Below are 25,897 nucleotides of genomic sequence, written 5' to 3' on the forward strand. Positions count from 1 at the left end.
GGGGTACCTCATAGAATGCGTTGGGCACCCGTACGTCATCGTCTGACCGCCGGCGTCGACGAGAGAGGGTGCGCCGAAAGAAAACGTGCCTCACCGGCTGACTTGCGAATCGGCGGCACAGCTACCCGAGCTAGCCCTAAACAGGCAGGCCACCCCAGCGGGCCGGCGGCCGTGTGTCCCCTCGCTAGACGCCTCGCTAGACGCCTCGCTAGCAGTTGCAGGTACCCACGGCAGAGCAGCCGTAGTCAGGTACAGGGTACCTACAGAATATGGGCTACGGTCGTCTAGTTGCCCTGCCTTAGGCAGGTAGGTACCTATACTAAACCTCCCGTGGTACAGGTACCCAAGGTAGCTTAGGAGGTATTGCAAGTAGAGGCAGGTGTGTGAGAGGTACCCCAGGCAGACAACGACCTACCTAGACTCGATTCCTTAGGTAGGTACGTCTTGGGCTCAAGAAAAAAATATGATGATGTCCCGTTGTGCCAGAGTTACTTGCGTACATGAGGATGAGATTGGACGATGCCTATGCCAGGGTGATAAAATGTAGAGGAGAAAATCTGCAAAAATCTGCAAAAATCTGCAAAAAAAAAAAAAATTTTCTGCAAAAAAAAAAAAAGATAAAAGGAAAAAAGATACAAAGATGCTATGCCAATAGAGAACCCGCATAAGCAGTGAGAAGAATCCTCCCGATGCACCTAATTCCCCCGAAACGGCGCTGAAAATGCAAACACAAGAAACCCGCGTAACCCGACGAGACTATATTTATCCATTCCTCCGCACATGCCTTATGCGACATGCCAAGCTGCCATTCGAGTCAGCAAATACTTCCTAGGACCCGGCAAAGCGTGGTGTGCGGGCCCAGATCGGGCAAGACGACTCACTAGAGATAGCCGGCGCTGCCGCGCTGTGCGAGGCGCGACACCCAGCCGTCGTCCGACGGGGACGATAGATACACAATAGAATACATGCTTCGACGAGGCCTGGAGACGGACCGATCCAAGTTTCAAGCAGGCCGTAGCACGCTGTCCAGCGCCAAGGAATCGAGGATGCCCGCGATGCGCGCGCGGGACTGGTCCTCGGTGAGCGGTGTCGAGCCTGGGGGCGATCGCAGGTACCGATCGTCGACGTGGTGCTCGGGGTGCAGAAAGCGGTGCATGCTGTAGCCGATGTCGGTGGGGGCGCTGATCTGGGGCTTCTGGGCTCGGTGCTCGGGAGCGGCCCCTGGATGGCTGGAGCAGAGGAGTGTTAGGCTGGCGAAGCGAATACCATCAAACTGGGAGATATAGGTAGGTATAGACATGTGTAACAGGAAGACTTTCCAAGCTGCGTCGCCTCCCAGAAGCCGTCCACTGCCGCGATGAAGAACTAACTGATAGAACAAGAATAGACACATCCGACTCACTGTAGATAGTGCACAGCGCGTGCTGAGCCAGAGCCTTGGCCGTTGCTCGCCATGGTGTCTTCCCCCAAGAGGCTTAGTGCCGCACGAATCCAAGCGAATTCAGGTCCTCAGTCTAGAGTGCCCGGCTGCATCCGCTGGTAGGGCGGCCAAGGAGGACGGGGGTGTGTGTGTGTGTGAATGGGCGGCTGTGGGGTAGATAAGATAGGAGACTAGAGGGGTGCCTCAGGTACCCAATGTAGGTAGGTACCGTAGGTAGCTAAGGTGTGTGTCGGCCGAGAAGGGAGGTGCCCTGCGCAATACGCTATCGCGGGGAGGAGCGGGGTGCTTGGATGGTGGGTACAGAGGGGCAAAATCGATAGTGCGATCCTATCGAGTCTCCCCCTTCTGTTCTTCTTCTCCTCTTCTCCCGTCCGTCGGAGAAAGCAGCAGCAGGCCCAAGGGCAAGGCCGGGAACAAGAACAACAAGAGCAGGGAAGAAAGATGCCGAGGACGAGACCAAATATGGCCGCGACGCAGTGAACTTAGAAGACTTCGACCAAGAGAAAGGTTCCACGATCGGCGTGTGCTCGAGCTGTCGAGTGAATACTCGGGTCAAGAGCAGGAAAAAAAAACGGTGGACAAGCGCAACGATTTATACAGGCCGAAGGGGGAAGAAGGGGGGGTTAAGGTGGGAGAGATTGGGTTCGACTTCGAAGTACAAGGTGCCATCTCGCTCGCCCACCTCGCTCGACGCAGGTGTTGTGGTGGTCCCTCCCAGTTGCTTTCTCACGATCTGTCTGACTTGCATCCACTCGCATCCCGTCTGGTGGGCGGAACCCACAATGGGCAACGCGCACTAGCACGCCTGGAAAATATCGGAATACCGACCTTCGACGACGCGAAACATGATGTAATTGGAACGATATCCACCGATCCCGGCTGAAGACGTTAAGCTCGTGCTGTAGTTACTCTGCCAGACTGAGGATGGGCTGCAGCTGAGGCTCTCAGGGCCCGCCCGATTCTGGGTTGGCCCCCACAGCATCACCGCTGATCCCCTCCCTATTTAGAAACACGCGACGGCGAACCGAGCCGGGCAGACTACGACAATATGGCCTGATCTATCTCTGGTCCTGTACCTCTATCTGACACCATCTAGACGGGCGGGCGCGGACTAGGTGTGCGCTCGAAGAAGACTAACCGGTCGGGCAGGACGCGGTATCGTGACCCGAACCCCTTCCCTTTGGAGCCTGGCCGTCTGCCCCTCGTGACCACGACTGAAAGTCGATCATAACTTCTTTTCCTGGTTCCACGCAGGATTATAGATTCGATACAGCCAGCTATAATACTACGAGATATGAGGATATGAGGGCTTTCGTGGACGGAGATAGGAGCCACGCTTCACAGGCCGTAGTCACCTGGCCGCCAAGTCCCGAGCTCCCCCCCCCTCCCCCGGCGAAAGTAGGAACCAACCCTTCGACATCGACTCTGCTCACCGAACGATAATGACGTCTAACGCTGGAAGGAGCGTCGTGACGCATTCAGTACCGTCCCAGAGGGATGACGTAGCCTTGGACCGTGGTCTAGAAGCTATCCGTAGACCAGGAATGGAGAGGCATCCCGTCGACCGGCGCTGACGGTGCGCTTGACGGGCGGTACAGCCTCTCTTCGTCCCTCGGGTCTGGAACGAGAGCGATGCATCTTCGAAATCGCCGGTCTGTGCTACTGATATCAGAGCAAGGGAACTTCGGAGTCTAGACCTCTCAACTCGTCTCCGGACTGCGCGTTCTGGGAAAAGATTTCGCCGGCAGGACGTGTTTGCATAGGTACGTCATCGGCTAACAGTGATCAGAGTGTGGGAATGGTGGACGCAACTCGACGGCCCCTGGCCCCAGATGGTGGCAGCACCTACATGCAATACCGACAGGGATGTTGCATGGCAGACACCAAGGACCCCTAAATCCGATTTGCGGTGGAGAAATTTTCGTCAGCGGGAGGATGGATTTGTTGAACGCCATCTTTGCCGAGTGTGAATTCGTGCTACTCTCGATGGTGAAGGGGGGGCAGGGGGGTGGGAATAGCCACACCCAGCCCTCCCTCCCGCCGCTCAGGGTGAAGGGTGCGGAATATTCAGGCAGACCAGGCACACCATGCTGTCCGTAGATTGGGCGCAATACCCAACTCCCGCCTGCCTGCTGGGATAAGGCCACCCTGGGTCAGCATGCAGCAGTAACGCTCACTCCCTCCTCCTATGCATGTCAACTAGCCTTCCTGATCCCACCCTGTGTCTGCATGCATCCATAGGTATGTATGTGGTCGACACCTCCTTCATTCGTTATGCTGATCCGCGTATTCTTCGCCCTTGGACCACACACCTCATCATTCAGCCTCCGCCGCATCTAGCACGATACAGATGGGGATGTTGATTGTTGCCTTGACCAACAGCTGACTCCCAAGGTACGCCAACCTGCGCAAGATATTCCATGTCGGCACGGATGACGAATTGCCAGAGGACTGATCTAGGGACCAGAGCCTTGCCTAGTTCCCCCCCTGCCCCTCTCCGCCGCCAGCAATACCTTATGCAATCCGCAAGACAAGAAAAGTGGCAATTTCGAGCTATATACGGTGCGGGGCTTCAGGGCGGTCAAGCCCCAGGCCTCTCAGCACACCCCTCCCCCCATGATCCCTCCCCCCTCCGTCCCCCATTCTCCCCTCCCATCCCCTCGTCTCCTCCGTCTCTCTCTCTCTCTCCTCCGTCTCTCTCTCTCTCTCCTCTGCCTTGCTCTCGCCCTCCCCCCCTCCCTTCCGGTCTCGATGTCCCGGCTCTGAAAATCCCGCCACGAGACCTTTTCAGAGATTCCTAAAAGTCCAAGAGCTTTTCCACGCGTACGTCTGTCCTGGGCCGATAATTTGCTTGTCGACACGTCCCCACTCAGGGCTATTCGTACACGCTGGTCAGCTTTCGGTATTCGACATGCAGTTGTGCGCTGTCCTTCGACTCGGCAACTAAGCAAAAAAGAAAAAAAAAGAAAAAAAGCCGGTGGGGATGTCTTACTGGTTGATACCGTCGACGTAGTCATGGGCTTCGATGGCGACGCAGGAGCTCCTGACTACCTTGCTGTTGGCAGCGGTGCCTTGGGTTTTCTTGAGGCTGGCCGAGCCATCCATCCAGTTGCAGGAGTAGATCACGACGCCTGACTGGTCGGTGCGCAGGTCGGCGGTAATCCCGGAAAACTCGCTGGCGAGGGAAACGACGACGGCATCCTTGGGCGCGTCGTCGATGAGCCAATAGCCGTTGTACCCCTCGCAGGCGCCGCCCGCGCCGCAATTCCCAGCAAATCTCGGGTCGTTCTGGGCGTGGCCCAGGAACAGGCCCTCGCGGCTCGCGAAGTCGTTGATGCTGTCAGGCGCCGCCGTCGCGATCCTGCCGGTCGGGAGCGCGGCGTCGTCCGCGACCAGATACCGCTTCGAGTAGGGCATGTACAACGTGTGGTTCCAGATCTTGACCTGGTCCGGGTTCCTGTACGCATCCAGGTTGAAGTAGGTATGCTGGGTCAGCATGAGCGCTTCAACCGGTCAAGTCAGTCTCAGGATCACGCAGGTACCAGCTGCCAGAACAAACCACGACGGAAGAGGAGGCGGAAACGTACGAGTCTTCTGCTCGGGCGATGCCGCCTCGATCTTGATATCCCACGTGCTATCGCGGACGCTGTATGTGACCTTGCTGTTGACGAGGCCGAGCATGCCCTGGGACGAGTTCGACTCGTCTCGGATCTCGAAGGTGATGGAGTTGTCGGTGGCGGCGGCCACGCTCCACACGCGGTACGACCAATTGTTCGTGCCGCTGTGCAGGGTGTTGCTCCCGTCATTCAGCTGCGTCGTGTACGTCTTGCCGTCGATCTCGTACTTGCCTTTCCCGATGCGATTCACGTAGCGACCGGGGATGCTGTTATATACGGGGTGTCCCGGGTCCTCAGCTTAAAGCACGGCAGGTTAGTCAGTCAAGTCCCTTTCTCTGCCTCCTGCGAAGGCGTACGGCGAGCGTCTGGAGGGGTAGGGCGGGTTACGGTAGTAGTTGATGTCTTCGTATCCGAGTACCACGTCGACATCGTTCCCGTCCTTGTCCTTGACGAAGAGATTGGTGAGCGTGGCGCCGTACGGAATGAACTACATAGCGCACAGTCGTTAGCGTAGCTTCTGCATCCCTCTTCTATTTCTTCAACGGGCCGTCGTCGCCGAACCTGTGCTTTTATTCCTGGCGCAGATATGGTGTATTTCCCATCTGCCCCGGGACTGGGGGGCTTCGCGATCACAGAAGCCGCCGCCGCTGTGGCTAGCCACGGAAAAGCTGCCCTTGAACACCGCATCTCTGCAATTGATCCGTAATTGAGCTTCGTCGACGAGCAACTGGGTGCCACGGATTGCAGCCTGGGGAGCTATGCGGAATTGCGAAGGTAATCTCACGGACATACTAACAGACATCACTCCAGCAGGTGGACAAGACAAGATATATTACCACTACGGCCTCATTACCACGGGTACAGTTCCCCCTCACGCCCAATATATTCCCCCAATCGCACGTTGTCTACTCAGAGGAAGCACATCGGCCTCCTCGCCGGGCCCTATTTCTCCTTCCCGTAGGATCACGCGCGTGTCAAGACAGCTGCCCATTAACTCAGATTAGTATTGCTCGGAGAGAGAGATGCGACTTGGGAGCAGTCTGGGGTGCAGAGCGAGCGAGCGAATGAGGAGGGCTTAAATAGGCTGATATGCCACGTAGCCAGTAATCTTACCGTTCCTTTCGGATCTCTATCCCATGGACAGCCGCTGGAATGTCGCAACCGCCCCCCGGCAGGATCAGGGTAAATTCAACCTTCGACTTAATACGTGGGCTTTCTTGTCTCTTCTCCTTTGGCGGCTCTCGCTCTTCCTATCGTCACGATCTCACCATGATAACCCACGCGCACGTGTAGGGGCGCTGAGCAATGACAACTCCAACGCGAGCAGATTGGCAGACATTCTACTCTCGTCCATGTAAACGCATAGAGGTCTGGAATCTTTCGCGCCGAGCTTCGTCGACACTCGCTCCACTGACAATAGCCTGTGGGACGCAGTCTGGCCTCTGCCGCCAGCCTCTTAGCTCGGGAAGAAGTCGTCGCCTCGGGCTCGCACGCCCAGTCCAGCTAGGTGGTCTTATTTTGTCCAAACGATGCCAAATTAAATTTCACTGTCTCAAAAATTGCCTATGCAACAGGGCCCATTTAATCTATGAGTACTTGGGTTCACGCACACGAGACGAATATGGATAATTCCTCTGGCAAGGAATCATTCATATAACCCTCACGGGTCGCGTGGGGGGGGGGGGGCCAAAGCGGGCGCACATCGCCATGTGAGCGAAGGCAGATAAGGGAGGTAATACCTACACCTGACTTATCGTGGGTAGATGCTGGCATCAGCGCCAACGCGAAGAGCAACCCCAAGCCAACCAAGCCCGAGACTTTCCAGCGTTCAGACTATGCCAATATAAAATGTCGCGGTTTAGGCCCACCCTGTCTCTCCTGTCAGCGAGCAAGTTCCAAAGTACCGGAACAAAAGCAGGCTTACGCCTGGAGCCTTTGTGCTGTTCGGAAACGGCATCTAGCGCAAGTCGAGCCGGCTTTGTGTGAATGAGTCGGCGTGCTGCTCTCTAGGAATGATCTAGCTCGCGCTTTCACGGAATGCCACAATGTGTATAAATACCCTTATATCGTAAAGCGCCACAACGCTTTCGGTCAATGCTATTGACATGGACTTAGAGCGACTGGTGCTGTCTACGGAAGAAGGAAAAAGAGGCGGATATTCTTACGAATAAATCAGTGAAACCTCGATTTCCCCCTCTCGTTAACCTGACTGGCGAGACAAACGAAACCACATCGCACACACACCCACTGGTCCACAACTCGTCGTACCCCCCCCCCTCCCCCCGTCCGCATTACCACCGGACTGTGTCGCACACGAGAGAAGGCCCTGGAGACGACAAAAGAAAACGAGAAGAGAAACATGTCGGGCACAGAGAGGCGCGACAGCAAAAGCGGCGACGACGACGGCGCGCTGCCGCTGGCGCCGTACAAGGCGTTGCCGTCACTACTCAAAGTACTGGAGCAGGAGCAGTCGCGGACCCGGCGGCAGCGGCGGCAGATCGAGCGGCTGCACCGGTCGCGACAGGTGCAAATCGAGGACCTCGAGGCCCGCGCGAGAGCGGACGACAAGCTGCGGCGCCAGCACGAGGACGAGATCGCGCGCCTGCGCCGCGACCTCGCTGACGTCACCGTCCAGCACCAGATCGCCCTCAGCCAGAGCCCCGGCGGCGAGCGAGACGGGCCCGCAAGCCCCTACGTGCCGGCGGACCCGATCGGCGCTGCCGAGTTCCACGAAGTAAGTCTCTTCCGGCTGTCTGGAGGCTTTCTCTATGCGGCCGTCCCGACGCCCCCCTTCCCGCCCCGCTGAGCCGCTCGCTCACCGCCCGCAGGCATACGCCGCGCTGTTCACGGCGCTCGACAACTGGATCTTCAAGTGGCTCGAGGCGGCGTTCGTCGACCGCGAGGAGCTGACGACGACGCGGCTGCCGGTCGCGGCAGCGGGCCGCAGCCGCAGCGCCGCGAACCTCGCGGTGCGCATGGCGCGCCACCGCGACGTGGCGGCGCTCGCGCGCTTCGAGGGCCGCGACGAGGACGTGCTGGTGGCGCTGGCGGCGCGCTGGCTGCACGACGAGGTGCTCGTGGCGCCGCTCGTCGGCGTCGTGTTCCCGGAGGAGGTGCGCGCCGAGCCCGGGGTCGAGCCGCCGCCGTGGGGCGAGAGCGACAGCCCGCTGTGGTGGGAGCTGGCGGCGGCGGACCTCGAGCGCGCCGGCCACGGCGCGGACCCGACGCGGCGGCCCGAGTACGCGGCCGCGCGGGCCGCGCGCGTCGCGCAGCTGACGCGCGAGCTCGCGGCGCTGATGCGCTTCCCGTACGCGGCGGCGCTGGCGGCGCCGCAGCGGCGGCAGCGAGCGCCGCAGCGGCGGGCGGCGGGCGCGGCGGCGGCGCGCGAGCTGCGCGACACGGTGGTGGCGCCGGCGCTGCGGCTGCGCGAGCGGCTGCACGCGTCCGAGGCGACGCTGGGCCGCGCGACGTTCGCGTTCCCCGAGTTCGCGGGCGGGCCGGCGGGCGCCGCGGCGCTGCGCGCGCACCCGGACCGCTTCGAGCTGCGCGATCTGTCGGCGGAGGACGCGCTGGCGAGGAGCGGCGACGGCGTGCCCGTCTGCGCCCTACGCCCGGCCTGCACGTTCCGCCGCGCCGCGGGCCGCGACGCGCTCGGCGCGCCCGGCCTCGTCTACGTCGCGTCGCGCTCGGCGGACGAGGGCCGGCGCTTCCGCGACCGCGAGCCGACCTTCATGGCGGAGCTGTTTGATAAGTTGGGGGTCGGGGAGTGGGCGGAGCTGGAGGAGGGGGCGGAGGAGTAGGGGCTAACAGGTAGAGAGGGATGGATTAGAGGGATGGGCGTTAATCCGGGGGTTGTATGGATAGGGGTGGAGTGGGGACAAGGCTATGTGTACTGCTACGGTTCAGGTTTTCCTCTATGTAAGGAATACATTTCAGGTTCCGCTCTCTTGTAACGCAATCTCTCTACCCGTCTCCCCCGAAGGCCAGAAGACCACCTGCCCCGACCAACAGCGCGCGTCTACTACTAAGACCGCAGCGCGAGGCCTGACCGCTCCGGCTGGCCAAACACGCACCCGCGCGCTGGCTAAAGCCGTGGGACGAGCTGACCGCATCCCAGCGGGACCTCGGGTATTCGCCCGCAGCAGCCGCTCCCACAGCGCGGCGTCCCGGGCCCAGAGTGAGGAACCAGGGCGCGCCTCCACGCCTTGCGCAGCCCGCGCGTCTGTACCGCCACGTTTTGGAGACCTAGGACCCGCGGCATTGGGGCGCAGCTATGTTTGCCCAGCCGGTCCGAGGCCTCTCCGGCAGGCCCGAACGCTCTCCCGGTCCGGAGCCCGCCCTTGGGCGCAGACGGCGGCGCGCGCTGCGCTGTGCGTGGCCTCGGGGGGGGGGGGGGGGGGCATCTTCCTTGCTCGGCTCTCTGCCCGCGCCGCCTCGTCGGGCGCGCCGCGCGAAGACGGCGGGGCGCAGCTAGCTCTCGCGGCAGGCAGCGCCTGCGGCGGAAGATGCCGCCTTGCGGCCGTGTGATCGTCGTGTTTCGGGTGTGTTAGCTGAGAGAGGGAGAGGGAGGGAGAGCAACAGTACCCGGGGGTGTGAGCGACTTGGACAGGCGTGGCTGAAGGCACTGCTCTCGCCTTTGTCTGCTGAGAGCTGACGGGAGGAGATAAGTGTGTATGCGTACACGCGAGTCGGAAATGGCAGGGGGGAATACATGAAATAAAGGCGAGGCGGAATACTAAAAGGATATAAAACTAGTCGTCGCTTGGATTGAAAGCTGATGATAGATAGATAGAGAGTTCCGCTGCCATAAAACCTCAGGGACCTGTCTCTCCCCATCCTGCCCATCCGTCCCCCGCTGAGAAAAATGCCGCTGATGCTAAAGTGTAATACAAGTCAAACGACACACCCATACCGAAAAAGCCAGCCTCCGTGAGGCCGCCGTCAATAGTCGGAGAACAAAAAGACTACGTACGAAGGGCCCCTGGGAGGGAGGGTTTGTTCAAAGTAGCTCCTATTTGCCCCGTGCGTCGTAGACCAGGGGTCGTAAATAGCAGTAATTACAGACAGGAAACGAGGCCTTCCCAGCCCGGCACTGTGGACGAGAAAGGTCCTCAACCGACAGCCCGCATACGACCACCACAAACCGCCCACTGCCACACACAAAAGAGACGAGGGAGTGACGCATTTTCGCCACGCCTTTTTCCACCACGCGCTCACACATCACCGAACAGCGTTAACCGGGGTAGGCTCCTTCTCTGCCGGTGCCGAACCAACCCGACTCTCTCTCCCTCCACACCCCGAGTCGCTTCCGGTGCCTCTGGAGAAGAAAAGAAAATTAAGAGCAGAGCCGACGGGCGATAAAGGTTTTGCGAAGGGATAAAGAAAAGTTAAGGGAGAGGGGGGAGGGAAAGGGGGGGAGGGATGAGAACCAGGGAAACTCTTCGTAGAGTAGAACGCCGTGCTAATCCATAGGGACTTCCAGCCAGAGGTATAAATAAAAGAGTCCGTACGCGAGCGGGATCTGGGGCCGAGGGGGAGGAGGAACCGCGTCGTCCCGAACCCAAATTCTCTCCAGAGGTTAAACATAGCGAAACATACCACCACCGACTCCGTCCATGCAACTATCTACTAAAGGGCAAACCGTCACCGGGCCCCACCGAGAGCGCTTATTCTGGCGCCAGACCGACGGTGAATGAGCCCCTCGGCGGACTTACCGACCGTGCCAGGCTCGTGAGAGATAGCATCGCTCTCGCTTCGCTCCGCCAAGTCCTCGTCGTCCTCGACGATCTTAGTGGGGATATCGTTGTGCATGCTGTACTGCTGGCTAGCCCGCTCTGGGGTGGTCATCGTCGACGCCATGGATAGGGCGGTGCTGCTTCGGTTGGGGATCAAGTCCGGTGTGGGGGGGATGCTGGAGACACGCCCCGAAGGGTGGAGGAGGCTGTCGTCGCCAACCTCGGAGGTGGCTGCCGAGTGATCATGGCCATCCTCACTAGCGACAGTTGATATATTGCTAGCCCGGCGAGCAGATCTCAACGACTCCAGCTCGGCGTCTTGGGCGAGCTGAAGGCCCTCGACGGCCGCTTGGCATTGCTCTGCAATATTCCGAATAATGTGAGAGATGGCGTCCGTCTTATCCTTGAGGTGACGGTCCGCCACGTCATGGAAGCTAGCCGTGGAGTGACGCTGGCTAGCCCGGCTGGAGCTTTTCATTCCGTGGTCTTGGAAAATCACACCCGTCAGCGACTCCTTCACGTCGATAGGAGGGAGAAAAACTTACTGTCATCATTCTCATCTTCCTCCTCGAAGCCCTCCTCGATCTCGCTAGCCAAGTCCTCACGCGTCGTCAATGACTGAACCAAGTGCTCCATGTGGTGGGATTGGCCGCCGATCAGGCTGCGCAGGTGTAGGACCACGCGGCGCGCCTCATCACGCTGTCGTGCAATGGTGACATTCGTGTGCTGGAGTGCCGCCAACTCCTTCTTGTTTCGCTTGCGTTCCCGCTCGAGTTCCTCGGCGATCTCCTGCTGGAGGACGAGGGCCTCGAGGGCGTCGTCTCGCTGCTTCTCGGTGCCGGAAAGGCGGACAGTGAGGCGGGAATTATCGTCCTTCTGCTGGTCGATGAGACCGCCGAGTCTGCGGTTCTCCCGCTTGTGGTTCTCGATCTTCGCCTTAAGATCCTGGGTCTCCTTCGTGAGCTGCTCGGCAAAGGCCTGGAATTTGAGGAACTGTAACCCATGTCAGCATCGTGCAATAGTTATAAAAGAGGGAGAAATGGTGGGTTTACCTGCTGCTTCCAGCTTTCCAGCTCCTCGACGAGGTAGTTGTTTCGCTTCGTAACCTTGCTGAGTTCCGTATCCATACGGCCCTTAAGGTTGATGAAGTCTTGCCACGCTTCTAAGGCGTCCCGAGAGTACTGGTTCCGCTCCCTTACGATCTCGTTCAGATGTCTCATCGAAACCTTAGTCATCAGCGGTTTCTTGACGGAACCACCGAAAACGGCCTTCAATCCAGTGTTGCGACCCTACGTCAAATGGTTAGTACCGCTAACAAGGAACGAGCAGATAGACAAAGAATACATACCATTTTCTCGCAGATGTGGTCCATCACGGACATGACCGCGTCCTGGTTCCACCACTCGGGGTCCTGGATAGACTCTACCTCTCCACGCATGACGATAATTTGGCCGGCAGGCACCAGCTTCCCACCTCCGTAGGCTGATCGTAGGTGTTGAGGCACGCCCGACGGCGTAACATCCCCATTCAACGCCTGAGTCAGCCGAGTGACGAACTTATTGCGTTGGTTCGCATTGAGCGCGGTGGGCGGGCTCGAAGTAAGCACGAAATTGCGATCGAGGTCGATCACTAGGGCGTCGTTCGGTGCGGTGAACAGAGATCGGCACTCGGCCGTGAGACCGAGGATATACGGACCGGGCTCCTCAACCAGTTCCTTCGCGTGCCGGGCATGGACAACCGGAACGTAAAGACCACTCCATTCGTACACGCGGACGCAGAATCGAACGGTCTCGGCAGCCATGGTCAGCATCGCGGGGTAATGGCTGACAAAGATGATTCGTCGAGTGGGGGAGATGGCAGCTTCGATAACGCCAACGATGTTGGGAATCGAAAGACAGGTCCACAGCGGCCACATGGCGAAGTTCTGAAATCCGGTGGGCGAGGACGGGAATTGGTAGCACAGCGCGTAATCCTTCATGTCGATCCGAACCAAGTCGTTGAGCCTCGGGGCGGGGAAGCTCAGGATGCGCGAGACTTCCTCGGCGTGGAAGAGATTCGTCGCCTTGTTCCAGTGAATCCACATTCCTCGCAAGTAGTCGCCCAGGAGATTGTACAGGGGGTATCGAGAGAGGAACGACAAGCAGTACGGGATCCAGTAGGTTTCGTCAGCATTGTCGTAGTAGTCCGTTTCGGTGCGTTTCCTGAGGTCCCTGATCGTCTCGGCCCTCTTCTCGTCTGCCCTCGACCAAACACGAAGACAGATGCCGTACAGAGTGTGCGACGAATCCTGCTGGAGAACGAAGGCGTGGTGGACACAGTGAGGCTGGGCGCGGCCAGTACATATCTCGACATCGTGAGGGAAGCACGCCTGGGTCGATGGTTAGTAAGGGGGTAGGAAGGACGGAGCTCCTGTTCGCCAAATCGACTTACTCTCATGGCTGCATGCAAGGCACGAGCGACCTCGTTGTCTTGTTCGAGACGCGGGCTACTTCCTAGAATCTCGGGGAGCCAAAACTGGCCAACGGCGCCCTTCATGTGGCCTATCTTGCCCTGAGCCGGAGCGGGAGCCTTGACCCATTGAGACGGCTCCCTTCCCACGCCGCAGACCATGTAGGCATGGGTCAGCGTCTTGGGCGTTCGCTGCTGAGGCTTAACATTGAGCGTCGAAGGGATGGGTTGGGTGATGCGCGAGTGGAGGGAGGAAGTCCTGCTGGGGATGATCAGGTTGGTATCGCCCTGGTCGCGGGTGCTGGGGCGAGCATCACGGTCGCTGGTACGCGGACGCGTGAAAGAAGAGTGCGTGTTGAGCGAGGGCGCCATGTTGTGCTATGGTGGGATACGACCTCCTTTAGCTATGCTGCTGCGTTGCCGTCCTGTGGGCGTAGATCGGGGGCGTTTCACGTTAGTAAAGCCAGAACAGCCGGACGATATCAACCGCTGTACATCCGGACCCGATCAGCAGACGGAACTTGCTCCTCAGCCAATTCTGTCGACGACCCTCCCGCGTATAAGCTGCTCCCGATCGAGAGACCAGAAGCCAACTACCACAGCTCCTCGGCGACAAAGCTCGCAATGAGAACGGGAGAGGAGGACAGAATACAGGCTCGCTGCAACTGCTCGAAGTGGGGGGGGGGAAGGGGGGAAGGAAAAGAATGTGGAAGGTGAGGGACGGCGGCGGAGGAGCAGACGGCGCTCAAGAAGAGGGAAAAGGAGAGACGCTCAGAGGGAGAGAGAGGCAGAGGACGCAGGGTTGGTGGTTGAAAAGGATGCGAGGGTATTGGGGGTGCAACTCCGGGTGCAGGGGTGGAAGGGAGTGGTAGGGGTGGTGTGGATGAGCTGCCTGTAAGGTCGTCAGGGCCGGGCAACAGGGCGAGAAAGGGGAGATTTGCCCCGACGAGGCCGACGAAGCAGCGCAAAAAACAAAAACAGAAGAAGAAAAGAACGTCAATGCGGGCTCGCAGGCGGCAGACTGGAACACAGGTACCTGCGTACATGCGTCCACGCAGGCAGGTTGTAGGCAACGTGCAATGTGTAGATACGCACGTACTGTACTGCCGTGTGCGATGCGTGTATCGTGGAGTTGTCGTGTATCGTGACGGGTGCGACGAAGCCGAGACCGACACGACCTGGCAGGCCTCACGACAGACGGGCAGGCAGACGGGCAGAGAGACACGAAGACGGGGGAGAAAGAGGGGGAGGAGGAGGAGGAGGGCGGTGATGGTTGTGATGCCACGGCTGGACGGACGGATGTACATGCATAGGGTACCGAGGTACATAGTATAGGCACAATAGGTGCAGGCTAGATAGGTACATACTACTCTAGTAGCGCATGGCTGGGACGGGGAAATAATAGAACCCAGGGGGTTTGCATGGCGCGAACGTCTAGCCAGGCTGCTGCAGGTGCAAGCTGCTGCAGGGTACGGCCAGGTACAGCACCGGCGGCGCGCCAGGGGAGCGGCACCCGGCTGCAAGCTAGGGGACGGGGGGAAGGGGGGGGTCAGTTGTACCTGAGACCTGTTCCGCAAGTGACAACCAGTCTCGCCAGGTGAGATTTGGGTGTGATCTGGGTATGATTTGGGTATGATTCAGGCATTTCACACTACCCCAGCCTACACCCGACACGCTGTGCTCCAGGTATCCAGTACCTATGTCGCAAGCCCTCTTGTCAGTCTGCTACCACCTACGGTAGTACCTACGTACCGCGTACCTTGCTGCTGAGCCCAAACGGCCCACCGGGGACCCCCCCAGCTCCGTCGAGATTGGGACAGGTCCACTGGGTTTCCCGTTACGGCCAATGATGGGAGCACCTTGCCAGGCCCGGGGGGAGCGCGAGAGGAACGGCTGGTTGACGAGCGCTGGAAAAGGGGGCCACGGCGAACCGCCACCACGCATGCATAAGCTGCTCGCTCCCTATCTCTGCCATTCAGTTACCTACATACAGACATACCTACATACTTACACATAGAGACGTGCAGCCGCGTTCATACCTATGCAATCGCCGTCCGAATGTCTCTTGGGAGGATGCATCCGCAGGTCGGCAGATGCATGGGTTTGGACAGGACGTGAAGTCTAGGTTTAGGTGGCAAAACCTTGGAGAGGGAAGAAGACAAGACGAGGAGATTCAGGCCGGGTTGCATTTAGGTGGAAACGGGAGCCGGCGGGGGGTACAGAAAGAGAATTATACGACAATAGACAATACGGATATAAAAGAAAACATCAGGTCCGATGTCGAAAGAGGGAGACCGGCAGAGAGACGGGGGGCTACAGGGCGGCAAACATGATGCATTTGGTATTGCTACTGATGATACATATATTACCTACCTAGGTAGATACCTGCTACCTGCTCCACGTAGGTAGACACCTTATCCTATGTCGCGATAATAAGCCCATGTCATCATGGTGAACTACTATACAGAACACCTCCCACATTCACCAACCTACACAGTATGTCTCACAGCGGCCTACCCCACTCACCCGGAGTTATTGTTCTCCCTTTCCCTCTCTCTCTCTCAGGTCGTCGCCAACTAAATCGCTCATGTTATCTGCCATGTTAATACGTCTCTTTCCGCGGCAAACCCTTTTTGGCAGCGCAACGCGGTTACGGACTCGCGCACAGTACGAGGAGGATGGCAACGTGCACGGGAGGCGATATCCACTCTGAAAGCTGTCTGGGGTGCATGAAGGGTAGACTCCTACGTGTACGCAGGTAGTCAAGTCCTACGTAAGTACCGTCGCCTTCTCGGTGACCCATCTCCTCCATCCATGCACAACGTGTAGATATATCACAGAAATGAAAACAAACGATGAGCTGCCCCGTGTACGATGGGGCAGGACATGACTTTGGGAGTGACATCTGTATTGATTCCAACAACGCTATATATGCTACCTACATGCCAGCTCTCACTCACACATGACATATTTACAATTCCAACACTTCCCGCCATTCGGCCCTACACGCCAACACGCTACTGTCCGTCGCATCTCACCGCGTGCACCAACCAATCCACACCCATCTCAGCCTACCTACCTCCAGGAACAGATACTGCATCTTTCATACTCATAGATTGGGTGCTTACCTCGTACTGGTAAAAATATATATACATATATATACATATTCTATACATGTAGGCATACGTATACTGTACAGACCAAGAAGAGGAGGTTAGGTAGGTAGTACCCTATTCGAAGCCTTCATTTCCCACTCCCATGCTAAAGAGGGCACTAACATATAGCTATACGACGTCGAGACTTGGTATGCACGCTATGACCCCACAGCGACGGGCCATCCCCTGCCCATGTTGGACGACTACCTCAGGATTCTGTAAAACGCCAGAGCTTCTCCCCCCCCCTGCCAGCCTCCGCCCTCCTTCGCTTATTCATCCATAACCTGCCGGACAAATCGAATGCGACACACAAGTTCTCGCAAATGTGAAAGCCGTCCAGCCTTCCAGGGCGGGATCTTCGGCACGTCCAGACCCTCCACAGCAAGTCTAGGAAAATATGGACATACATGATGCGTACATGCGTACGGAGTGGATTCCAGATTGCTTTTTTGTTTTTGTCTTGTTTTGCCTTGATCCTCCTGCTCCTCTTCTTCCCGACGTTCTGGAACAGCTAAACCCTCTACAGACGCCAGGGAGCGTCCGCTGGGTCCCGGGTTTACAATTGTTGGACCGGCAGCTAAGACGTGCTATGTCGTAGGTGCTCCTCGGCGTAATAGCTGCTAGTCAACTAACTAAGAATTGCGACAGAGCAGCCCAGCTTTGCCCATGGTGAACGAAGGGAATGTATGTACGTACGTATGTATGTATATACATATGTGGCTACTCGACGTAGCATCTTCGTAGCCAACGTAGCAGCGACCCAGCCGCGAGCTGCCGAGGCGATAGGAACAGGAAAGGGAACCTGCACGACTACTGCACCGCGATGCAAGTCCATCGATGTCAACGGCAGACCAGCAACCCCGTGGGCACAAGAACCGATCTTGAGCATCCTGTCCCAATTGTGTCAAGCCCATCCCACCCCGTCCTGTCCCGTCGGCCAGGTATGCCCACCACCGCTGGAGCTGACTCGATGTCTCGGGATGACATCAGGCCTCAATCGGGCTCCGCGATGAAGCCAACCGTCATACCACAATACTTATACCGCAGCAGGGATTTGGTTTTTTTTTTTCCCCCCCCAAAGTCCCCCCCCTTCTCTCCCTCCCTCGTCCCCTACATACAGTACGTACACTACCAATCGGCTCTGTTTCGACTCGCAGGACTCCAGTCTGTATATAACCTGTTTAAACAAAAAAAAGTCTTTCTCGCTGATCTCTCTTCACGTCAAGCACACGTAGAACCCCCTGGCGACGCAGCAACCAGGGATCGGTAGGGGGGCGGGGAACCTTAACAGGTCTGTTATTAAAACGCTGCCATCCTGGTTTCGTACCTTTGCCACAGATTAGGTTAGCTGCAGCCGGAAGCCGCGCTAAGTGCTTCATCCATCTATATGTGTAGGTAGGATCTATATGTCTAGATAGGCACAGATATGCGGCCATCGTCAGTCCGAAGGGCCTCGGCAATGCTCCCTACAGAGCCGGAGAGAGAGAGAGAGAAAGCGAGAGCGAGCGAGCACGACCCCTCATAACGGCCATGATAAGGCGAGTGATCGCATCGCATTAGCAGCAGCAAATTGGGGGGTTATTTCCCAAGAGCACCTTCGTGCCAGCCATGCGACGTATAGTATCCGTGATAAGTGCCGGCTTGCGCACGATGCACACATACATGCCAACCTATGAATATTTTTCACCCTGTGTGAAATATCGCGCGCACAGGTCGATTCGAGATTGAGCATATGCATACATACCCGAGTACAAGCAAACGCATTTCGGCACTCAGCCGAGGCGAAAGGCTACGAATATATCTGTAACCTCTAACGTGTTCTTATTCGCAAAAGCTTCTAGAGAGGGGATCGCCGCATGAAATTGAGCCGTCGATCGCACGTGTTTCAATCTCCTTAGCCCCATTCGATGCGCCGCTCGCCATGAGCTCAGCCTGTCGCCGCTAACAGCATTAAGGTATAGGCCGAATGGTCGTTTGTATTTTCCCTCTTCTCTGTACTCGTAGGTGTAAGTACTACCAACCTAGTAAACGCGATACCCCAAGGCACCTAGTTCTCGGTGTGACTGACTTGGTTTCTCTCGCCCTTCTCCTGAGGCAAGGTTATAACCTACTGATGTTATCTCTCCTTCCCCCACGTCCTATTTCCATCTCTTTTTTCTTTCGGGTTTCTGTCCTCCGCTCCCCTCCTCTCCGTCGGGAAAACCCGGATAGCCGCCACGTCGATAGTGAGAGAGAAAAAGAGAGGGAGGGAGAGAGGCAAAGAGAGCCGGCTGGTGACCCCCCCCCCCATAACCGCCACAGAAAGCCTCCGGCCAGATCCGTAACCCCTGCGGTGCCCATTCGGCTTGGCAGCCTCTCGAATTAGGCCTTGCTGCTAGGATCTTGGGTTTACCCCTGACCTAACCACTTGTAGCCGTGATTCGGTTGCGTTCACGTAGCAGCGCTAAGGCCGAGACGGGACTGGCAGGCAATCCGAGCTTGCAGCGGCAGGGGAATTGGCGATCGTGAGTGGTGGAAGAGGCCAATTCGTCGCTCTGTCTGGCTGTCAGTTGTCAAGGCACAGCTCGCGGGCTTCCATGGAAATGTGCTTGGGGGTTTCTACCCTATGAGTACACACCACAACCAACCTGTATTCATTCCCCCCACCCACGTGACTAGGTACCTCCCGGTGTGCCTACATGGTACGTGCGCCAGAGGTCCTCTTACAAATCGGCCTTAGGTAAGCAACCAACCACCTTGAGCAACCTGATGTCGGTCGGTACTTCATAGCATCCACCTCGGTGTAAAGGTAGACGATCTTCTCCTTCAACTTCCACCAACAAACCTCCCCCACCGAACAACAACAATCAGCTGAACGAACAAGCCCGTGTCGTCAGCTCCGCAGGACGATCCGCACCATGCCATGTGTGTAGGTCTGACGACGACGGCCTTCCACCAAAACGGAAGATCCGCTCTCCATCGGCCACATCACCAGCATAACCCGAGCAAACCCGCAGAACGAACACCCCATCATCCTAGTTCCGCCTGCCTGTCTTCCTCTCGAGCCCGTCCCGCCCCGTAGCCAACCCCGTGCCGTGCAGCAGCAGCATGTCCAGGTCCAACCTACATGGTGTCCAATAGGAGACGGGCCGGTTAAGGTGTCCGGTGCCAGATACAGTCTTCCCACAACACGCTCTCCTGAACCAGGCAGCCGACGACTTTCACCCCTATCTGTCCACGAACTTGCCGTCAACCCTCTCGGCCGCACGTTGGACTAGTGGCCTCCGGCCTCTCATCATAAGGGGGCCCAATGGCTTCCAGCGTTCTTGGCTCTTGCTCTGCTTCGCGCTTGGCTTAGGGCTCAGCCGGATCGTCGTCCTTTATTAAGTGCCGCTATCGCCGTCAGCAATCAGTCGAACGGAGTGTCTGCGGCTGTCCCTCCAAGCCGGACCTCTACGAGAGGTGTCATCGAGACGGACTTTCGTGGTTAAATTCGCAGGTCGGTCCCGCTAAAACTCCCCTCCCCCAATATGTGACAACTCCTCTGCCCAGCCGGGTACCGGTATCTCGTAACAAATTCCCAGGGTCGGGCCCGGATATTGGATGTTTATCTGTAACCACCCTAAATAGGCACGGAGTGGCCCCCGTATATATTCCCTCAGCCAATTGTGTGACCAACGACGGGACGAAAATGCCTCCTTTGAGAGGCTATAGCATTCGAAGAAGCTAAGTTCGACGACGGAATAGTCACGCTCATTGACGTGAAGCGAGACGGGAGAAGTGCACACATAGAGTGTAGACACGCTGTGTAGTATCAACATAGCGGCTTTCGGGCGGTCTACGTACATATTTATAGGCGCATACCCAACTCCTCGCCTCCCTCCCTCTAACTACTAGACATGTCTCCGACATGCTATTAATCGACGCCAGACTTGAGTGTCATAAGAGTTCTGGGTAGGTGTATTAATGCTCGATCATCCGTCCCCTCGTTCCCCGTTCCCCTACTCTAGATAGGTACACGCGGACACATATACGCGGACGCCAGGGGCGTAGAGTAGGACGGGGAGGAGCAATAAAGGGCACACACGCATGGACCGCGGCGTCGCCTCCCTTCGCCTTGCCCAGACAGTCTCAGAAGAAGCGCTGGTAGCCCGTGTCGTGCGTATATCTCCACACACATAGATGTATGCCCGCGGCCTGTGGATGCCCCCACGCGAGGTACCAGCGCTGGCCATCAGACATCGTTTAGGTCTTCGTCGACTCGGCAGGAGTGTCCGCGATGTGTACGTAGGCGCATACCCTATACGTACGTGTCTCAACGGGCTAGACACGTCTCCCGCCGGACGTGGAGGCGCGGACGGACCTCCTCCTCGAGCCGTGTCCTCGGCGAAAGGGCGCAAGGCGTTGCTCGTGCCTTGCGTCCGGAGGCAGGGGGCGACGAGAGGGACGGGCACGTATCCCGCGCTGTCGGGACAGGGCGCGCGCACGGGAGCTACGTGCTGCGGCGCGCCCAGCGTTCTCCGTCGCGCCGGCGCTCGACGCGCTTCCCGTGGGGGGGAAGGTGTAAGGGCGGAGAGAACGCGGCTGGATGTATGGCTGGCTAGTCACGCTCAGGTACCTCTGCCGAGTAGCCGGCGGCAAGACCTCGATTATACACTTATGCGGCCTCCGCCGCGCAGCCGATCTCGCGTCGCTATCGTCAGGCGTCCCCGGCCGCGCCGACGTGCATAGATACCGTCGTGACCTAGTGGCTATCCCGTCTTGTCCCCATCCCCTCTTCCCGCAACAACCACTTACTTTGTCCCGGGAGCCGCGCCGGCGTCTGTGGCCGAGCCCAAGCTCATCGGTCGAAGCACACTTTTCGCGAGACTCGAGATGCTACGAGGAGAGCGCGCATCGAGCGCCGTGCGCCCCTGACCGAACCCCTGGGAGACAAGAAGCTCGGAGCACCGGTGGGGAATCGAGGGGCCCGGGCAGGCTCCCGTCGGCTGCGTCGTAGGTGTCGCGGCGCCGCGTCGGGGAGGCTGGTTTCCGCCATACGGCCATAGGGTGCCGCGCCCGTGAAACATGGCGCCCGCCGCGGCGGCCTGCTAGCTAGCATGACGGCCAGACGCAGGACGCCCGTCCGTCGATGCCGGGTAGCAGAGGATACGAGCAGGTATCTAGCTTGCGGCGTCTCGCCAGGCTGGCCTCCTCCCACGTCTCCCCCCCCCCCCCCCCCCCTAAAACCCCCATCACACGCCGTGGCACGAGCCGCCCCGGATAACCCGTCTCCAGTCTCGAGCCAAAGCCACGTAGCGCAGGCCCCGATACACGGCGCGCGCGCTCGCAGACAGCGATCCCAACCTGGCGCGCAGTCGGCCTCAGTCCTGCGTATATATGCCACGCACCGCGGCCCCGCCCTGCGGGGGCGCTGCTCTGCTTTGTGTCTGGTCTAGCCTGCCGGCTTTGCGTTCTTTCGTGCCCACCTAGTGGCGTGCAGCTGCGAGCGTACCTGGCGTGGGCGGTCGTCTCCCCTACACATACACGCGCATGCCCACGGCGGTGCTTGCGCTGGCGTCGATGTCTTGCGGGCGCTGGCGGTCGGGGAGGCGGGGAGCCAGCGTGGCGCGGCCGCCAGGAGGCGTGTTCCTGGCGCGGCCGAGGGCCAGCCGGTACGCGCAGCGAGAAAGGGTCGCCGGTCGCGATGGTGAGGCGCGCGGCGGCGGCGGCGGCGGCGGCGGCCAGGCGTCTGGGCTCCGGCGGAGCGGCGACGGCGAGGGCACGGTGAAGAGCGCTAGGCCGCGGGCGACGACCCCGGGGGGCTGAGAGGTGTGCACAGCGCCGCGCGTGTGCAGGAGAGGATGTCTTGCCGCCAAGTGCGACTTAGGGACGGGGCAAGTAGACGGCCGGCCCCTTTCTCGAAGGCGCGCGCGCCTCTGCCACAGCGTCACACCTGTGTCTAGCACTCGTATCACGCGTGGAACTGGGGAGAGACCTCGGCGAGGGAAGAGAAAGCGAGCGAGCGAGCGAGCGGGAAAACTAGGCCACCCGGTCTTCATCTAGCTGCCTGGGGCCTCGCCCTCCCCTGCCCACCCCCCCCCCTCCAGGATCCCTCCCAGCTTCTGCATGAGCTCGCTGCCGCGACTCGCTATCTCGATCACCTCGTCCTCCCACCTGCCTTCCCGCAACCGCCCGCCCCAGAGCCCCGTAGCCTCGCACACCGGTCCGTTCCCCAGGCGCGCGCGATCGGATGCGTCGCCCGTCGATGCGGCGGTCAGGGCCTAACTCCGCGCCCTAAGCTCCGCTTACCGGTTCGCGCCGGGCCTGCCTGCGTTCTAGACTCGGCCTCGCGATCACAAGATTCGAGCACATGTATAGCAGGACAGATCGAGCAGAAACGTGCGACGGCAACGCGGCCAGACTAGCGCGGACCCAGTAGAAGGGTGTCCTCGTGCGAGCTTAGCACACGCCGCTATCGTGGCCGCTTTTACGGAGCTACGTGTGCGCGTCGTCGCATCGATATACCTGCCTATAGAGCCTGCGTGTGCTCTTCGTTCTCGCACTCCTGCTCTGTCATTATGCACCTTCACCAGGCTCTCCGAGCCCGCTCTCTTGCCCTATTGCCTCTCGACAGTCCCCTTTGCTTAGAGAAAATTGACGGGGCAAAAGTCCTAGTACCTATAACTTCGGCTCAGAAGCTCTTTGACTCGAGCACCCAGTTCCTCTAATTTACTGATGCGCCACTCCGCTCACCGAGTTGCCTTCGAGTTACCTCGAGTACGTATAACTTGTATTCCTGCTGTGAACCTAGAACTTCCCTTCCGAGAACCTGACGCCACAAATGTAACTCCGTCCCGGGTATTTAGAACACGAAACAAGTGATAGTAACGGCGAAAGCGGGAAGGATTCCAACAGGACCCACTAAATTCCCAGTGCGCCGTGTTATTACGAAGCTCGATGCTGGTCCCGTTGATATGAGCTGGTCTGTCTCGGATGCTCTCTTCGCATCTTTCCCGTATTGGTCAAGACCCGCATTCGATAAGACTACCTCTCCGGGGCTGGCCGGCTCCCCGAAGGCTCGGGAACGGGGCCCAAGCACTGGGCCGGCAACGGAAGAGGGAGGCAAGGCAAAAAAGGGAGGTTCAGATTACAGACTCGATCGCTGATCGGACCCCATACGAGATGGATGTAGATCATGTGTATTGAGGTTGCTTTTCATTTGCCAATCCCACCGCCCTCGCACTCTCGTGTTTGGCTCCTTCTGTCCACCTCTTCTTTCCCTCTCCGCACCTATATTCGCCACTCTGTGTCAGGGGAGCGTTCCATATAATCTTCTGCCGGATGACGACCAACCGAAAGTGGCCACGGGTTGTAGACGTGAAGGTGTCTGTTCTGTATTACTTTCCCGAGGGAATGATGGCCTTGCGGGAAAAGGGGGGGGGGGGGGGTGGTCCTCTCCCTTCAGCAAACGTAAAGGGAGGGACTGAGATGAGTCGTATCTGGATCACTAGATCACTCGAAGCGACGGCATACTCTACTGAAATTTTGCTCGGGACAAACAAAACGAAGCTGAGCAAAGAGGACTCGGCTGATCGTTGCTAGATCACCTAGTCACTGTCCGTCCGCGGGAGGGCAGCTCCTCGCATAAAACTTACTTCCCGGATATAGCCTCTTCCTCTTCCGCTCTATATCCACTGGCGATGATATCCTCTCGTCGATCCGGCCGCGAGCTGCTTCTGTCCACGGGCGGTAATCGCATGCATACACTGCCCTCCAGCACCCCGGCGCTGTTTACTGTAATCATTGGCCAATCTCTGCTAGTGGAATTGGCCATCTGGCTACGTGAAGACGGTGATCGTACAACGCATCGGGGAGAGGGCGTAGGTGTATTGGACCCTGTCGACTTCCCAAGAAGCAAGTGTCTCGGGTCCTCCTCAATCGGACACAACATCATCCCGAAGGCTCAATCTAGACTGTGGGAGGTCCTGGGTCGTATTGCATCTTGCCTCCCCCTCCTCCTCCCCTCTTGATTGTATGAGCTATCATCGGTTAAGCCCTAACCCCGGCTTACCTCTCTCTCGGTTAGCGGGCCATTGAAGGATGACTTCGCCGTTTCGGCACATTGGGGACACTGTTCTTTTCTCGAAGATACGTGTGCGTGTGTGTGTGTGCGCGTGGTGTCCACTTCGGGGGGATGTTTTGGGTCGTTGCCTGGGCGAACTAGATATATCGACAATGCCGCTGTTTTGTTATCAAGATGGACAAGAGGATTTTTCATATGGCAGAATCTAACAGGATTCTCCGAGTGCTGGATATAGAGGGGGAAGGCGGGTGCTCAAAGCTACCCTCGACGTTGCTCTCGACGCCACCTCAATGTGGGAAGAATGCTCTCTTTTGCGCATACGTATAGATCTCCGTGTGCCGCAATGATCGGCTGCCAACTGTCGCCTAGTCTTGCCGCGTGCGATGGTAAGCTGATAACTACCTGTTGACAGTGCTCTCGACGTAGGGTAACGTTAAGTTCATGTTTCATGTCTGCGCCGGGGATGATGCGCTGGCAATGCTCGGGTGCCGACGGGGACCAGGTGCGGCAAGCGGGGTGCCCGTCCATCACTGGCATGGCACTTCTCGCTGGGAGTTTCATTTGCCATGAGAGCCAAGGGTAGCTTGCGGTTCGCTTAGGTTATCTGTCGCGGGCGGAGGAGGAGTGTTTCGCGTACCTTACTGATCCATTCCCGTTGCCGCGTTGCTACGCTTTGTCACTTGACTTCGTTCCCAAATCGAGTTGATGCCAGATAGATAGCTGGACATAGGCCCGAATACCACACCTGTCGATCTTCAAGGCATTGACAGGCCTTCTCGCCTAGAATTCGCGGAAAGTGATGCTCCTTCGCGTCCTTCGGCTCTCGGGTTTTCTCTTCTCTCATACCGGTGGGTTATTATTGTAATCATTGGCCGTATGCGAGGCACAAAGTCGCGAGAACGGTAGCTATGTCGTCAAAGTGCCATAGGCTTCATTCCAGCGTTGCAATAGACCAGATCCCGAATGATGGGTGGATAGACTTGTCACTGCCGTGTCACGCAGAATAGTTCTCGCGCAGGCATCGCCACATACTTCACCCATCTGGCATCGCGGCGAGCGACCTGACTGCAACCAGAGGATCGCGCACCTAGGTAGGGAACACCAGGCCCAACACCCTCCCCTCCTCGTCTTCCCAACGAAAACACTTTCTCACCTCCCTCGATGCACGGGTTCGGGACGCGAAGCAGGACGTTCCTCGCCATGGCGGAGACTTTCGCTCTCCGCCGATATTGGATAGAGCACGATCACGTTAATCGCCTTCTGGGGGATTGTTACGTTCCCTATTTCGACGAGTTTCGGCGATCTTGCTGCCAACTTCCACGCACGTCTACTCCCCACGCAACGCTAACCATTCGTTTGAGATTGGTCAGTGCCGTCTGAATGGGTATCCTAAACTTCGGTCGGCGATTGTCTCTGGTGGCATTCCATCCGCCCCGTCCCCCCCCCCCCCCCCCTTT

At 58.3% G+C, this 25,897-nt stretch overlaps 4 protein-coding genes across 4 annotated transcripts; 1 reads left to right on the forward strand and 3 right to left on the reverse strand.

Annotated features, from left to right (window-relative positions):
* Positions 1-795: 795 nt before the first annotated feature.
* Positions 796-1,846, reverse strand: GGS23DRAFT_497004 (uncharacterized protein). The gene is made up of 3 exons (XM_051514442.1): positions 1,403-1,846; positions 882-1,229; positions 796-802 (listed from the first exon to the last, which is right to left on the reverse strand). The coding sequence occupies exons 1-2, from the start codon at positions 1,453-1,455 to the stop codon at positions 1,004-1,006; spliced, it is 279 nt and encodes a 92-aa protein (XP_051373093.1). The 5' UTR covers positions 1,456-1,846; the 3' UTR covers positions 796-802; positions 882-1,003.
* A 2,327-nt stretch (positions 1,847-4,173) lies between these two features.
* GGS23DRAFT_564103 (galactose mutarotase-like protein) lies at positions 4,174-5,848 on the reverse strand. Its single transcript, XM_051516131.1, has 5 exons — positions 5,620-5,848; positions 5,446-5,545; positions 5,029-5,355; positions 4,434-4,944; positions 4,174-4,316 (listed from the first exon to the last, which is right to left on the reverse strand). The coding sequence occupies exons 1-5, from the start codon at positions 5,743-5,745 to the stop codon at positions 4,229-4,231; spliced, it is 1,152 nt and encodes a 383-aa protein (XP_051373094.1). The 5' UTR covers positions 5,746-5,848; the 3' UTR covers positions 4,174-4,228.
* A 1,110-nt stretch (positions 5,849-6,958) lies between these two features.
* Positions 6,959-9,403, forward strand: GGS23DRAFT_620218 (uncharacterized protein). The gene is made up of 2 exons (XM_051521081.1): positions 6,959-7,792; positions 7,887-9,403. The coding sequence occupies exons 1-2, from the start codon at positions 7,418-7,420 to the stop codon at positions 8,856-8,858; spliced, it is 1,347 nt and encodes a 448-aa protein (XP_051373095.1). The 5' UTR covers positions 6,959-7,417; the 3' UTR covers positions 8,859-9,403.
* A 1,087-nt stretch (positions 9,404-10,490) lies between these two features.
* On the reverse strand, positions 10,491-13,799 carry GGS23DRAFT_497061 (AEX-3 domain-containing protein). Its single transcript, XM_051514443.1, has 5 exons — positions 13,224-13,799; positions 12,142-13,161; positions 11,846-12,082; positions 11,339-11,786; positions 10,491-11,279 (listed from the first exon to the last, which is right to left on the reverse strand). Exons 1-5 carry the CDS (start codon positions 13,611-13,613, stop codon positions 10,702-10,704), a joined length of 2,673 nt encoding a protein of 890 aa, XP_051373096.1. The 5' UTR covers positions 13,614-13,799; the 3' UTR covers positions 10,491-10,701.
* Between the last annotated feature and the right edge of the window lie 12,098 nt (positions 13,800-25,897).

Source organism: Durotheca rogersii, assembly GCF_024521655.1.
Source record: "Durotheca rogersii strain YMJ 92031201 chromosome Unknown GGS23scaffold_7, whole genome shotgun sequence".
Lineage (NCBI taxonomy): Eukaryota > Fungi > Ascomycota > Sordariomycetes > Xylariales > Xylariaceae > Durotheca > Durotheca rogersii.

Bases quoted from the DNA above. Each gene is read 5' to 3' on its own strand.
- GGS23DRAFT_497004 (XM_051514442.1), bottom strand. From the start codon at position 1,455: ATGGCGAGCAACGGCCAAGGCTCTGGCTCAGCACGCGCTGTGCACTAT. The intron at 1,230-1,402 runs GTGAGTCGGATG...CCTCTGCTCCAG, and splicing joins CGCGCTGTGCACTATCTACA to CCATCCAGGGGCCGCTCCCG.
- GGS23DRAFT_564103 (XM_051516131.1), bottom strand. From the start codon at position 5,745: ATGCGGTGTTCAAGGGCAGCTTTTCCGTGGCTAGCCACAGCGGCGGCG. The intron at 5,546-5,619 runs GTTCGGCGACGA...TGCGCTATGTAG, and splicing joins CGCCAGGAATAAAAGCACAG to TTCATTCCGTACGGCGCCAC. The intron at 4,945-5,028 runs GTACGTTTCCGC...GACCGGTTGAAG, and splicing joins ATCGCCCGAGCAGAAGACTC to CGCTCATGCTGACCCAGCAT.
- GGS23DRAFT_620218 (XM_051521081.1), top strand. From the start codon at position 7,418: ATGTCGGGCACAGAGAGGCGCGACAGCAAAAGCGGCGACGACGACGGC. The intron at 7,793-7,886 runs GTAAGTCTCTTC...CACCGCCCGCAG, and splicing joins GCGCTGCCGAGTTCCACGAA to GCATACGCCGCGCTGTTCAC.
- GGS23DRAFT_497061 (XM_051514443.1), bottom strand. From the start codon at position 13,613: ATGGCGCCCTCGCTCAACACGCACTCTTCTTTCACGCGTCCGCGTACC. The intron at 12,083-12,141 runs GTATGTATTCTT...CATTTGACGTAG, and splicing joins ACCACATCTGCGAGAAAATG to GGTCGCAACACTGGATTGAA. The intron at 11,280-11,338 runs GTAAGTTTTTCT...TGATTTTCCAAG, and splicing joins GGAAGATGAGAATGATGACA to ACCACGGAATGAAAAGCTCC.